General features: G+C 32.0%; 1 protein-coding gene across 1 annotated transcript; it reads right to left on the bottom strand.

The window, feature by feature from the left end:
- Positions 1-2,389: 2,389 nt before the first annotated feature.
- On the bottom strand, positions 2,390-11,796 carry LOC141693011 (DEAD-box ATP-dependent RNA helicase 17). The gene is made up of 10 exons (XM_074497992.1): positions 11,597-11,796; positions 11,424-11,496; positions 11,215-11,330; positions 9,708-9,851; positions 8,694-8,802; positions 8,270-8,595; positions 8,109-8,182; positions 6,507-6,808; positions 4,516-4,762; positions 2,390-2,881 (listed from the first exon to the last, which is right to left on the bottom strand). Exons 1-10 carry the CDS (start codon positions 11,718-11,720, stop codon positions 2,633-2,635), a joined length of 1,764 nt encoding a protein of 587 aa, XP_074354093.1. The 5' UTR covers positions 11,721-11,796; the 3' UTR covers positions 2,390-2,632.
- Between the last annotated feature and the right edge of the window lie 2,509 nt (positions 11,797-14,305).

Below are 14,305 nucleotides of genomic sequence, written 5' to 3'. Positions count from 1 at the left end.
TAGTAGAATATGTCTTAATCATGTTAAAAAGGAGGCGAATAAGGTAGCTCATACTCTGACTAGAGTCCCTTGTGCGCTTAATAACTTTATTGATTTCTCGTCTCCTCCATCTGTTTTGTTGGAGACACTTGTGTCGGTTGATTTGTTGAGTTAATGAATTTCCTTTTTGATCAAAAAAAAAACATACACGTTACTTTGAAACTCTTTTTTATACCCTGGCACTTGGCACGTACTTTAGCTAAATTAATTATACGCAAACGTAACAAATGGATAATTGTATACATGGTTTGTGTTGCATGAAACAAGGAAACAATAAAATACCCTGGTTTGCCTAAGCCTAATCTAGGTCTCAGCAGCCTCTCATCCTCAAGCATCAAATCCAAAAAATAATGTTATTCCCTTGATTCATGCAAAAGTCGGCGCACTTACCATCGTCAGGAAGTGGGATGACTGGACCTCCCTTTGACCTTCAGACAAAACCATACAATAATATATCATACTCATATTATTATGCTCAGTTTCAAAGTTTTCAAATTTTCCTATGCCATTTTAAATTTTAAATATTTTGAGCAATATCAGAGTTATAAAATTAGATATCAAATTTTTTCAATAAAATTATATAATATGACATTTTGATATTAATGAAGGAGTTGCGAATGTAAGTGGGTATATATATTGCATATCATTTTGGATTCAATTTATTTAAATATTTTCCAATTATGTAATGAATATTATATTTATTTATAAAACACAAAATGTATAATTAAAATAAGAAATAAAATTAAAATAACCGTCATATGACATAATTTAAGTTAAGTCCCACATTAAACACCGACAACTGCATGAATAATTCATCTTGCGCCTTCCTCCCTGCAAGCTGCCTTCCTACTCCACCACCACCACGCATTAAGACATGCCCACAGAGCTTCTATGCATAATTAATTATATTTGTGCGCATATATATTAATACAATAAAAAACTTTATATATTATTGGGCTTCACGTGGGGAGCTTTTATTATTACGTACCCTGCATAGCTGTTATGGAAATACTATGAAAAATAAAAACATACCTGCCCTTTTAAATTTGTACTTGGGTTCCTTTCAGACGGAAAAACATCACTTCGCCATATTGTCTAACTAGCTGTTACACACTTGACTGCCTTATATTTCACCCTACTAAATGGAGCTTTTTTGAAAAAACACCCAACTACAAATATATTTTAACTAATATACAATCACTTTTTAAAAAAGTTTGCAAAAACATGTTTCTTTTTAACTTTTATTTGTAAAAATAAGCTTCATGAATTTTCTACAACTCGGATGTAATTACATGCAATCTCGACATAAATCTGCAACTAACAGCAATCTCAAATGTAACCAAAAAAACTTGATACAACTGATTGCATTCTGGTTGCAACGTATTTTTATAGAATATTTTTAGATTATAGTAATATCATTAAAAAAAAATTATTTTCAAAATGAGTAATGGAAGGGCTCCTGGAGGATTGGATTAGGACTTAAGTGGGCCAAATTACATGTGCTATGTTTTGAAATTAATAAATGCTGGGCCATGATATAAACGAATAGGTACATTTGTGGGCCTCTACAGCTCAACCCAGCAACTTGAATCTGAATATTATTAGACGTGGGATAACTTCAACCTCATCATTGGTTTAATGGTCGTTCACAAGTCAGTTGTTTTGGTTTAAAGATAGATTAGCTTGGCTCCTCCTATGATTTAGAAAAGGATATATCAAGATTTTGTATAATTTGCTATCGACATTTTAGGTTTGTGGTCCAAAACGATGATTAGTACCTGCATATTAGGTGTGATTACAACTGAACACATTGAACCTAGAAAACACAACTCCAAAGTCTGAGGGTGTTGGCATATCGTTTTCTTTTCTTGCCAGGGAAGTACATACTCCTCACTCTTTAAGAGCTAGGTTTGGAAGAGTAACTTCTAGTGAACTACTAGTAGGCGCACTAGACTTCGGTTGAGGAAACAATGCCTCATTTGTGCCAAATCCCGATATGTTACTTCTAATCACGATAATGCGAATAAAAAACAATACAAGTGAGATGACTCTACAACTTTGCAAACCAAATCACATTCAACATCAATAATACAAGCCAGCAACACAACTTGGCTGAGACTTGAGATGGCTAGTACCTTGTACTCGTCAACATGTCATAATTAAAAGAACTTTACGTATAATTTTCTGCTTTTAAAGCTAAAAAAGATTACTAATTCATACAAGTTTAACAATTATTAACAAGGATGTACAGAAAGTACAAATACTATGATAGGAAACGACATGCAGACCAAGAATCTTTTAGGGCAACTACGAAATCTTTACCAGTTAATTATAGATACAAAATTTGATGTGAATTGTCAACCACACTTCATTTCACAACTGGACCATTGTGAATAAGTCACAAGGTACAAACCCCGTACAACCATATAGTTGTTTTGCCCTATCTAACTTCCAATTAAGACTTGGAAGAAATAAAAAAGTGTGAGCCCCATATTGATTATAATGGGTGACAATAATGACAGGGGTCTAATACTGTGTTTACAAAATTCTCTAACCCGTATTAGCTACCAATTAAATATAGTAAAAATCAAAATTATGATTTACCAACAATACGTCTCCTCTTTGATCCTCCTTTCTGTTTCTGGTCTCGGTTTCTCTTCTTCAATTGCTTCTGGAAGGACTTTCCCACCAAAGATGGTTGTTCTTTCAACGCAAAACTTTTTGCCACATGGCCCAAATGAAGTTTCTTTACCACAAAAATACTTTTTAGCTCACCACGATGAGCACTGTATGCTCGCACCCAAGAGCAAAAAGCACTCATTGCAAGTTTCTTCACGCTTGGCTAATAAAGACAGAAGGAAAAATATTAACGAATAAAGCATCATCAAACTCCTTTATATCAACGTGTATACAATATACCATGGGTTGATTAGGCACTTTGATCAAATTATTAGAATTTTGTGTTTCATTCTTTATCCCTGGAAGCAGGCAGAAACATACAATTGATGATGATATTCAACTCTAATCCTCCAAGTGACTAATACCATTTAAATTTTTACTTTGATGGTGATTAGGACAGTAGCAAATATATGTTGACCAAAAATATATTCTACATTAATATTAGAAGTCAATATTTTACAAATTATTTTGAAACAAATTAGGGTATTGAATAAAAAAAATTACCATAAATATAAAAATATTGATGCCTTGGCACAGGCTGTATAGTTAACAATATAAGCACAAGAAGGCACAAAGCAAGGAGTATGCCTCATCAGAGTAATACCTCAAGATAATCCAAGGTCCGGGTATATTATTTTCTATAAATAAGTTCACTTGAACTCCTTTTTTAACCTTATAGGGCTTGATGCCTTGGGCCTGGGCTTAAAACACCCCTGTCATGTATATGGGTGCAACTGTAGATCAGCATATTCTGTGTTTTATAGGCCCAAAGGTTCCTGGGCCTTGGACATTGAGTTTTGAGCCTACCTGGCATACTGAAGCATTTTCTACTAGATGACTTACGTATGTGCTGTGTGCTCTTCTGTGTTTTGTGCAAAATATTTGCCTAACAAGCATTTCACCCTATATTAGTCCAACATCCCGGATGACAATTTAAAGCCAATATATGATCAAGTAGGAAGCACGGACTCTCCGTTTTGGATGCCGTATGCGAGTCCGACTCGCCCTACTCGGCGACTCGGCCCCGACTCGGCTGAGTATGTATTGGACTCGCCAGGTGGAGAATCGGGACAAAAAGATTGCTGGACTCGTCTGGGACTCGGCGGGGACTCTTCTGGGACTCTGCCCAAGAAGAAAAGGCCCAACGCAACTACAAAAATCCCAGCCCATTAAGTTTTTAACCTAATTTTATAAACAGGTGCTAGATATACGCACAGCATACATACAGACTGCATCATCCAAACCCATCCCTTATAATCAAAACTCATTATCGATATACAGCCATACACCCATATATATACAGTTATACACACACACCCATATATACACACATAAACCCATATATATACAGTTATACACACACACCCATATATACACACATACACCCACTTTCATATAAACCTCTTATCAAGAATATTTATTTATTTATTATTTTATTTGCCGAGTCCCGTATCCAAGACTCTTCGAGGTTTGGCGAATTGCCGTGTCCCCATACCCGAGTCCCGTGTCGCTGTATCCGAGTCCGTGCTTCTTAGATGACCAATGTAGCAAATTTAACGAATCTATTCCACAAGTTTTATAACGTACTCTGGTCAGGAAAATTTTGTTTACTTTTAAAGCTTCAATATACAATTATTAAAGAAAAGGAAATATAGAAGAATAAATATAAAAATAATAGACGCGAGCATACTGACCAGTAAATGTATATCAACTTGTAGATTTCACAGTATAACAGAGGATATGTAAGGTTGCACACATCGAAAGAAAAGTGCACTTGAATTTTAGTGGAAACCTTACCTCTGTTATGACGAAGGATTCCAGTGCTTTCTGCAGTGAAAGCACCCAATGGTGCATCTCCAATGATAAAACCTTCTTGACATTCGGATTCCGACCATAAAATGGCATGCTGTCCAACAACTTGAGAAGAGGATACTCTGTTAGCAGCACGCCATGTCTTTTCAGCAAATCCAAATAATCAATTTCGACTGGCTGTAAAAATAATAAAGAATCTCCCCTTTCACCTAGCCGAGCAGTTCTTCCGACCCTGCATTTTGCAAGATGTGCGTGAAATAAATATCTGACACTCTTTGTGCTTGAAGAAACTCAAAACCAAGTATCAACCCCCTGAATAACACCACAGGAGCTACAGTAATGGAAAAAAAGCCCCAATAGAAGCTCAAAACAGTACGAAGCTCACCTCTGTTTGGTACAAGAAAGATATTCACCCACTTAATAGTCACCTCTGTTTTAGAAATAATCTTATAGCAGATAAATTATAGACTTTAGAGCATAAAGCTCCCTAACTATAGTGGACGAGAAATGCAAAATTTTGGTACTCTGTAGGTGCTCGGCATGTTATCTTTATGCTTAAAATTTCAACTGTCAGTAGAGAACTATTCAAGGACCTATAGCAGTTACCATATAAATGGACAGCAGATATAGAAGGCTCAAATATGTAATTTATAAAGGGTTAAATATCAAAGTAGACACTCAACTGAAGGTCATATATCAGTTTAATCATCAAACTAAACGGGGTATCATTTAGATCACTAAAGTCATAATAAATATCAAACAGATACCTCAAAATATGTGCTCTAGAATTAAAATTTATTTTATGGAGTTCTTAACATTTTTCTTAAATCCTAGTACAACCAAATGAAAAGTTATGAATTCATAGTATTTTAGATGATTTTGTGAGATTTTTAAAAATTTATCTACTAATTATTTTTATTTAAATAAAGAAAATGACTACAAAATTTCAAGTAAAGAGTAGATAATTTTTTAAAAATCTTACTATATTATATAAAATACTAGATTTCATAAATTTTCATTTGGTTGTAATAGGATTCAAGAAAAATATATAGAACTCCATAAAAATAATTTTTAATTCTCGAAAACATATTTTGAGGTATCTGTTTGATATTTATTATGACTTTAGTGATTCAAATGATATCCGTTAAGTTTGTTGATTAAACTGATATATGGCCTTCAGTTGAGTGACCTCTTTGATATTTAACCCAATTTATAAATAATTACTAATTTGGTAGCAACTTTTTTTCACTCGACTTAAAATGTTTACTCAAATAATATTATGAACAAAAACAATCATACAGGTTGCAACCGTTATATTCATCAGAAAGATGACATAATGCTGATGGCGACGGGGCGCTGATACATAGTTATTTATTGACATGGAAAATGCAGATTTGGTGTTCTGACACAACTCATTATAACTAATTAGGTCCAACTTATTCAAATTCTAGGATTTCCAGATGATATGTTGGTTTAGTACTGTTAATATTAACAACGAAGAGGAAAAAGAGACGTATTAATTTGATTCGTCAGCCACTGATTCAGCTTCAGCTAAGCTGATGTCTTTTTTGCGGCCTTCATATGCTTTGCTAATATCAGGGAATGTGTGTGTGTGGCGGGGGGTGATGGGTCAGTTATATATACACCCACATAATGCATTTACATGTATTTATATACTAAAGAGGGTTTTACTTGGGTATTCGGATATCCGACACAAAAAAAAAACATATGGAAATGATTTAGGTTAAGTGACGTGGCATCTAAATTGTCATGTCACAATCTAACAGTAGACCATCTTAAGTCATACATATTTGATGGCTTTAAAAGTTCATTCTACTTTAGTTATAATATTGCACGTTCAGTTATCAGTGTAGAAGGCTTTGCAATTCAATGAGGAAATTGCAAGTTACTGCCAGGTAAAGTTATCAACTAGCCATAAAAACCAAAATGAAAATTCCAGAAAAGTAGTTAAGAACCTGTGGACGTATTCTGTTGCCTCCCCCGGGGAATCATACTGTATAATGCACCTAACTCTGGGGAAATCCAAGCCTCTTGCAGAGACATCTGTAGACAATAGAAGAGCTGATTTCTCTGATTTAAATTCATTGAACGCACTTCTGCGCTCCGCATGATCCATGTTTCCATGTAACTTATAAGTTTTGCATTCCAAAAAGAGCCTAGATTCTGCTTCTGACGATGAATTTGGTGGCCACTGAAATTCACTAAGCAGGAGATGATGAAAATCTACTGCATCACACGTTGAGAAGAAAACGACAATCTGCACAATTAATCGTTCATTACATACAGTACTATGACAAAAACCAATATAGGAAGCTTAAATTTACAGAAGAGCGGCTTCCCCCATGAACAGCTAGAAAGTTAAGTTATGGTCATTAACTATAATCATCAATGTCCTTGAAAAAAACATGTGTTGAAATTGTTATTTATTTCATTTAACCAGGATACCCCCATTGAAAAGAACTTGTCAAACTACAAATGACCTAGAACTAACTCAACGATGGATATTGACAAGCTAAGCTTACAAAATTCGTACAACAACCAAACTCAGCTTAATATTGAATGTACTACTAGTTAACCTATCTAAGGTCAGTTCAAAATTATGTTGACTTGTTCAAAATAAAATCCGTCTATGTTGCACAGTATATAGACTACTATATTACAAGGTATAAATTCTAAAGAAGTACAAATATTCAATATACTACAGTTACAGATTTAGGAAACTATATATATCAACACCTAAAATATAAACAGAAAAACAAGATTTCTAGTCCAAATAATGTATTCCCAAATAAATATATCTATGATAAAATTAAGGATTAAATACAAATTATTTTAACATTTTTTTTAACAAAAGTAAACATAACAATGTTACAAAAAATATTCCTACAATACTCCAAATGGCCTACTAAAACACTAAAACGAAACAATATAATGTTAACTTATACTTAAAATTTCTACATATAAATGCAATTACAGCGATATTGTTAAATGAAATTTTCATTTTCATTTTCATTTAGCAAAAAAAATGTAATTTTCATACTATTTATAAAACATCATCCCTGAACTTTGATATGGTTTTCTTTGACATAATATATCTAAAAGACAAAAACAGAAATGTGGTGGTTTACCAATAATATGAGCCAAGATATTTTTGCTACCAAAATATATAGATAGTACATGTAGTTGATTTAAATTATTATCTTATGAAAAAACATTACTTGTTATGTAACTGAAATACATTTGCTGGTATACAATTATACATTGAATTTTTTTGTTATATCTGTAAAATATCTATTTTGATATTAATAATGCGACTTCCTACATTGGCAAAAAAGATAAGATGAATGGCCCTAGGAGCAAACCTTAGGTCCTTAAATGTGCAGTACAGCTAATATAAATAAATCTAGTAAATTGCAAAACAAAATGTTAAGCACCCAAAAGCATATATTGCTTTCCAAAACCGATCTGCAAGAACCATCTCTTACCGCAATCTATTTCCAGACAAAATTACATGCAAGTAATATATTGAGGACTCTGTAAATTTTCAATTGCCTTACCTTTTGCAAACCAGATCCCTCAAATAGCTTTTTCAGAATAGACACAAGTACCACAAGCCGAGAACCACAAGACACTGCAGAGAGAATTCAATCAAAGTCTTGAAACCATGTTGCATTGAATACGGTCATATGGACATTAAAAAATATAATACATTATGTACCTTTTACATATCTCTGAATTAATTGGGCTGGCACATTATATTCTCCATTTGATGAGTTTGTCAATTTTCCAGGACCATCTGATGCATTTTCCACTCCACCCTCTAGAGAGAGAACATTCGTGCACAATGGCTTTATTTGCGTCTTTTTATCATCAAGACCAATTGTAACTGGATTTTCTAAACTAATATTGGCAAGATGATTTACTTTATCGTTCAAGGTGGCTGATAATAGCAAATTTTGCCTCTGTACAGCTGACTTGCCTTGTCTTGAACCCAAAACAGTGAGTATTTCTTCTATCTCCTTACCATATCCTAGTTCCAAAATCCTTTTTAAGGCCCACATGAAAAGTTTAATTCAATATTGAGCAAGACATAAGTTGTGTAATTGATACGAGCTGTTGCATTATTAATTATTTTTTCCTACCTATCCGCTTCATCAAATATTAGCCAGCGCAAATTCGTGTACACAAATGATGATGTATTCTTCAAATGATCCAAAAGACGTCCAGGAGTTGAAACAAGAATAGATATACCTGGACATGACCATTAATGAAGCAGGTAAAATCTTGAATTTACACTAGAGCACCATGCTAGAAAAACTGCTTGAAACCAAGCAGTTATTCTTACGAACCGGTGTTAAAAACGGTCAAGTTCAGATATAAAAACTTCACAATTTATAATAGCAATTAAGGGGAAAAATTAACCAAAGGGTGCAAAACTAGAAGCATGTACTTGAAAAATTTAGAAATCAACATCAGTTATTACTCATTCGATCACCTATTACTACAGAAAATTAAACAAATTAAGAATAAAGCAGCCTGCTTCAAGTAAAACATCACTTTACCAACTATGCACATTGCACATGGGAGGATATATACAATTTAGATCTCTTCTTCTGTTCTTTATATTCTATATAAGTGAAGCTCTGCCTAAAAAAATCCTTATAGTGGTCAAGGTCCTACCATGCAGTAAGAAATATAATGAGATATTTTTTTTCACTTGCATTTCTGAAACTGGCTGGTAAAATTCTATTAAAAAGTCCTATTCTGAGGACAAAAAATAGAAATGAAAGATTATGACTTCTATTTAATTCATCGAAATTAAGAAAGGGGTTCATGTTGAAGTGCTAAAAAAAATCCAAGCTAGAAATTTTTCTCTACCCCGCTTCTTCCAAACGGGACCTACATATATTACCGCCCTCTTCAATGTGAAATGAAGATAAGTAGATGGTGATTTTCACTCAGCATTGATCATTTAACAAATGGCAATTATCTCCAATGTCGTTTACTAAGATGATGAAATAGCAACTTTGGCATATGCAAGTCACACTTGGGACTACAAAAATATATTGTAGTGACTAGTGAAGCTTTGCAATATCGATACACCAAATATGAATAAATTCTATATTTCGAAATAAAACTCTTAAAATTAGTCGTACCTTTGCGCAGCCTAGCTTTCTCTTTAGCCCTATTTTCACCACCCATGATATAACCTGGAACAAGCCAATGTAGAGGGTGCAACATCTTATCCAAGGTTTCATACACCTGCATGCACAGCTCATGTGTTGGTACAAGAACCAACGCTGACATGGGCATACCAGACAAATCAGCAAATTAAAGTTAAGCTCCTTGTGATTAGAAGGACATATCTATACTTTAATTGCTCAAACTTATGCGCAACTATAAAATATTAAGAATAAAGCTTATAAGGAACATAAAATTATATACACTTATTCAACCATTAGTTGCCTAATACTCCAACAAGACATGGACGTATAACAAAATTATACAATAAGCAGGAGGACATCCCAAATTAAATATTTATCATCAGATGAACTGTTCAATACAACTCTAATTGGTTTTCATCTTTAATTTTCTCTTTTCGTTACATGAATGGTTGTGTTCATTATGAAGTTTTTTTCAATTTACTTTTACATGCAAAGCAGAAAAAGGGTGTACATAATTATTAAAGAAATCTGCCTTCGAATACAAAAACTTTTCAGCCTAAGTAATAATTTAGGAAAGCTAAGACACTTAATCAACTTACAATCAGTATCCAAAAAGTACTAAAGAAAAGTCCTTATCTGAACCGTGATTGTGAGTTTCCAACACAATGCGACTTCGTATGCAGATTTGTGTAGAAGACTCGGGGGTTTATCAAATCGACTATAACCAAAGTACAAATGTAACAAAGCTTAAGCATTCATACTAATATTTTTTTGTTTAACGTTACATATTCTAGCCAGATTAAACATGCATCATCTTGTTTCCATGTTTCCAAATAACTCAAGTCCAAACCCCATTAATAAATTGACAATAAATAAAAAAACAACCATCACCGCTATCATTCCCATTCCAAATTATGCTTTAAGTCTTAAAATTAGTAGCACACAAAAAATTAATCTCCACTACACTGCCCTCCAAAAATCATACATGATCACAAACAGGGGCGTAGCTACCTTATGGGGTGGGGGTCACTTGCACCCCCTCAACTCTCAAATGTCTTCTTATATGTATTATATAAAGCTTAAAAATTTTATGTTTGACCCCCAAAATTAATAATTTTGACCTCACTTAACATTTTTGACCCCGCTTAAATTTTTCTTGACCCCATTGGATTATATAACTTGTAAGAGATACATAAATTTATCTTTTATTTTTAACAAAAGAGGTTAAATATATCGGATAGTAAATAAACCGTTAATGATAGTCTTGATATATATATAACTGTAACATGATTTGCTATTGTACGATTTTTTTTTGATCCCCCTGACCAAATTTCCTGGCTAGGCCCCTGATCACAAATGCTAATTAAACAATTAGAAGCAACATTGCAACAATGTACCTTACTTATCTTATTCCAACAACTTTCACGTAATAACTATGTACCAATTAAAACCTTAATCAACACATTCTTCGATAAAAAATTACGACATAAAAACATACCGTAGGTACCATCGGAACGATTAATCCTCTGTTTATCATTTTGCAACAACAAATGATGAACAACCGTCGCTAAATAAACCAAAGTCTTGCCAGTCCCAGTAGCCGCATTAACAAGCCTAAATTCCCAAATTTCAAAAAACAAACAATTTATTAAAAACCAACACCAACCATCCCCTAAAAAACAACACAAAAACATAACAAGAGCTTACGCGTGCTTCCCGGAAAGTATAACAGGAACAGCCTGAGCTTGAATATGTGTAGGAACCTTAAACTCCAATTTCTCTAAACATAAAAAAACATGTTACAGAACTATTCATACATACATATATACATAGAATAAAATTAAAAACAGTAAGCATGCGTGTGCATAATTGAATTGTACCGTTTAGAATTTGACACAGTCTGGGATGAAGACCAAGAGTTTCAAAAGTGCAAGAAGCAAAGACTTTGTCATCTTGAGCTACTTCTGTTGTGTTTTTTCCCTCCATTTTTGTGCTTTTAGACATGCTTGATTTTAAGGTTTTTTTAGGGTTTTGTTTAAGTTAGGGTTCAAGACAAGAAGACTTCAATCTTGATTCACATAGTACATGTTTGGTTCGGGGCTCCGACAACCCGGGTAATTGATTGTTAAGTTGGATAGAGTATTGGGTCAAATTGAGGCCCATTAAAGAGAGTACACATAATGGGTTGCAATCTCGAAAGTGCTGATCAAAGATGAGTCATTAGTAGTTAAATTTTTATTTTGGGTCCAGCAAATTTATAGTATCTGTTTTCCGAACATATAAGAAATTAAGAATATATAATTATTTTATATTATATTATATCCTATATATAATTGGATCGGTGGGTTAGACGTGCTAAACTATATTTATTTTATTTATTCAATTATTCTACTATAATATCTAATAATCTGTATACCAAACATAATAGATAATTAATTAAGAAATTGAACTATAATTATATATTATTAAATGATATAATATAATATTAAAAGTATTATATATTATATATATATTACAAGTAACAATTATCTTAATAAAAATAAATAAAGGTAAAAATTAATAAATTATTTACAATTTTTTCTAACTTACGATGAATTTTCTACGAATTTTAAAAAAATGCTGATTTATACCGAGAAGAGCCCTACGAATTTTATGAATAAAAACGAGAAAGATGAATAAAATATATTTATAACGATACAAAACCCTATATCTTAACATAGAAGTTATCCATATTAGAATCTGATCCAAATTCTAGGCTCATTACTCTAATTCAATTTAAAATCCTAGTCTTTATTTAATTTTAATCATTTTTATTCTATTATTCTATTATCAATCTAATTTAAAAAAATTAAGGGATATTATATTAAAGTTGTTACATTTTAAAAAAAAAAATTAGAGTGGGTAAGTTTGATTTAAAATATTTCTGAATAGATAATTTTAATTTGTATCTTATAAAATAACAAAAATATTAAGGATATATTATGTGGTATGATTAAAATATTCATCTTACAAATTTATAATGTGAAAAAATCAGTAAACAAAAAAATAAAATAAAATATAGCTTAGGCTATAAAGGTCAAATATAAAAATACAATAATAACTAAATATATAAGTACAAAAAGTATAATTTTTGAAACTATATATTATTTTCAAAAAACATAAAATTTGTTAAGGGAATAAAATTAATATATTAAAATGTAGTTAAAATAAAGAAAAAATATTCAAAAAAAGGTTATACAAAAAAAAATCATCACGTGCATCACATACAAAACTAGTTAGCGTAAATTAGCATAAGAGTTTAACATCGTACTAACATAAGAATTTAACATTGTACTAGTTTTAGACCCGTACGCTGCACCGGGAGCTTTATATATACTAACTTTATCCTCGTGCGATACATTATAAATATTCTTTTATAAAAATTTTGAAATCAATAATTATTTTTTACTTTACTAAATTTTAAGAAATTGAAAAGTTGGTTGTAGTTTGTACCTTACTGCTTTTTCAAGTGTGTTTTTAATAATATTTTATAAATTTTCAGTTTTGTAATAACATTTAAAAAACATACTTTACAATCTATTGTCAGGGTATTTTTTTATTTTATTAAATTTGTATTTTATTTTAATTGTATAAATTCTTTATAGTTATTATATTTCTTTTTAAAATTTAAAATTTATATAATTTGTGAAATTCATAACTAAATATATAGTAAATGTTTTCATTATTTAATGTTAGGTATGAATACAACACAGAGGGCGGTGAATGTGTTTTGGCTTAAATATTTGATTTTTGATCGACTTTGGCTTTAGCAGTTGGTTGTTGTCAATGATTTAGTAGAATAGATGTTAAACATAAATAACTATGCAAATATGTAAAACAAAGATCTTCAAAACTCACTTAATTTTATATTAAAAATCAAGCAGTGTTTTGCTACAAAATCTCTAAGTTCTTGTTTTAGAACTTAGCTTCTTTCTTGAGAGATAATACTAGATTTTCTATCTTGATTGTTACATCTGACTAAGGACCAGTGTTAACTTTATAACTTAGTTAACTGCTGGTTTACACAGTGTGTAATAAACACGCTATTAGATTTTATAAACTGTCACTTGTCATTTCTATTTATAGAAAAGCAAATCTTCCATTTCTGGCTTAGCATATCTTTAGCATCCCGTGTTTACTTTAATTTCCTCTGTCAGTTAATCTTTGTCATTGATCTTGCACATCTCTCAAGCTGCTTTTTGTAGACTTGTCAATCCAGCTGTGTGAATTGTTTGTTGATTTGCAACCTTGGATATTGAACTGTTCTGCAATTCTGTACTTAGAGAAATTTCTTCACTTCGAGATCTCCAATTAAGCTGTAGAGAACTCGACATCTCGATAGGCATGTTGGCTTGTCGATATCTCTGAAACTTCATTGTTGACTTGACTTATCGACAACTCTGAGTTCTCTAGTGAATTTTGGTTTATCGATAACTCAGAGTTCTCTAATGGACTTTGGCTTATCGATAACTCAGAGTTTTCTAATGAATGTATACTTGTCGATATCTCTGAGTTCTCGAATGGGTATCTGACTTATCGATATCTCCAAT

The sequence above is a fragment of the Apium graveolens genome, chromosome 10, assembly GCF_009905375.1.
Source record: "Apium graveolens cultivar Ventura chromosome 10, ASM990537v1, whole genome shotgun sequence".
NCBI classification, from domain to species: domain Eukaryota; kingdom Viridiplantae; phylum Streptophyta; class Magnoliopsida; order Apiales; family Apiaceae; genus Apium; species Apium graveolens.
This window is presented reverse-complemented; position numbering and strand designations above follow the sequence as displayed.

Excerpts from the sequence above, each read along its gene's own strand:
- LOC141693011 (XM_074497992.1), bottom strand. The coding sequence starts at position 11,720 with ATGTCTAAAAGCACAAAAATGGAGGGAAAAAACACAACAGAAGTAGCT. Across the intron at positions 11,497-11,596 it reads ACTGTGTCAAATTCTAAACG|AGAAATTGGAGTTTAAGGTT; the intron begins GTACAATTCAAT and ends TTTTATGTTTAG. Across the intron at positions 8,803-9,707 it reads GAAAGCTAGGCTGCGCAAAG|GTATATCTATTCTTGTTTCA; the intron begins GTACGACTAATT and ends GGTCATGTCCAG.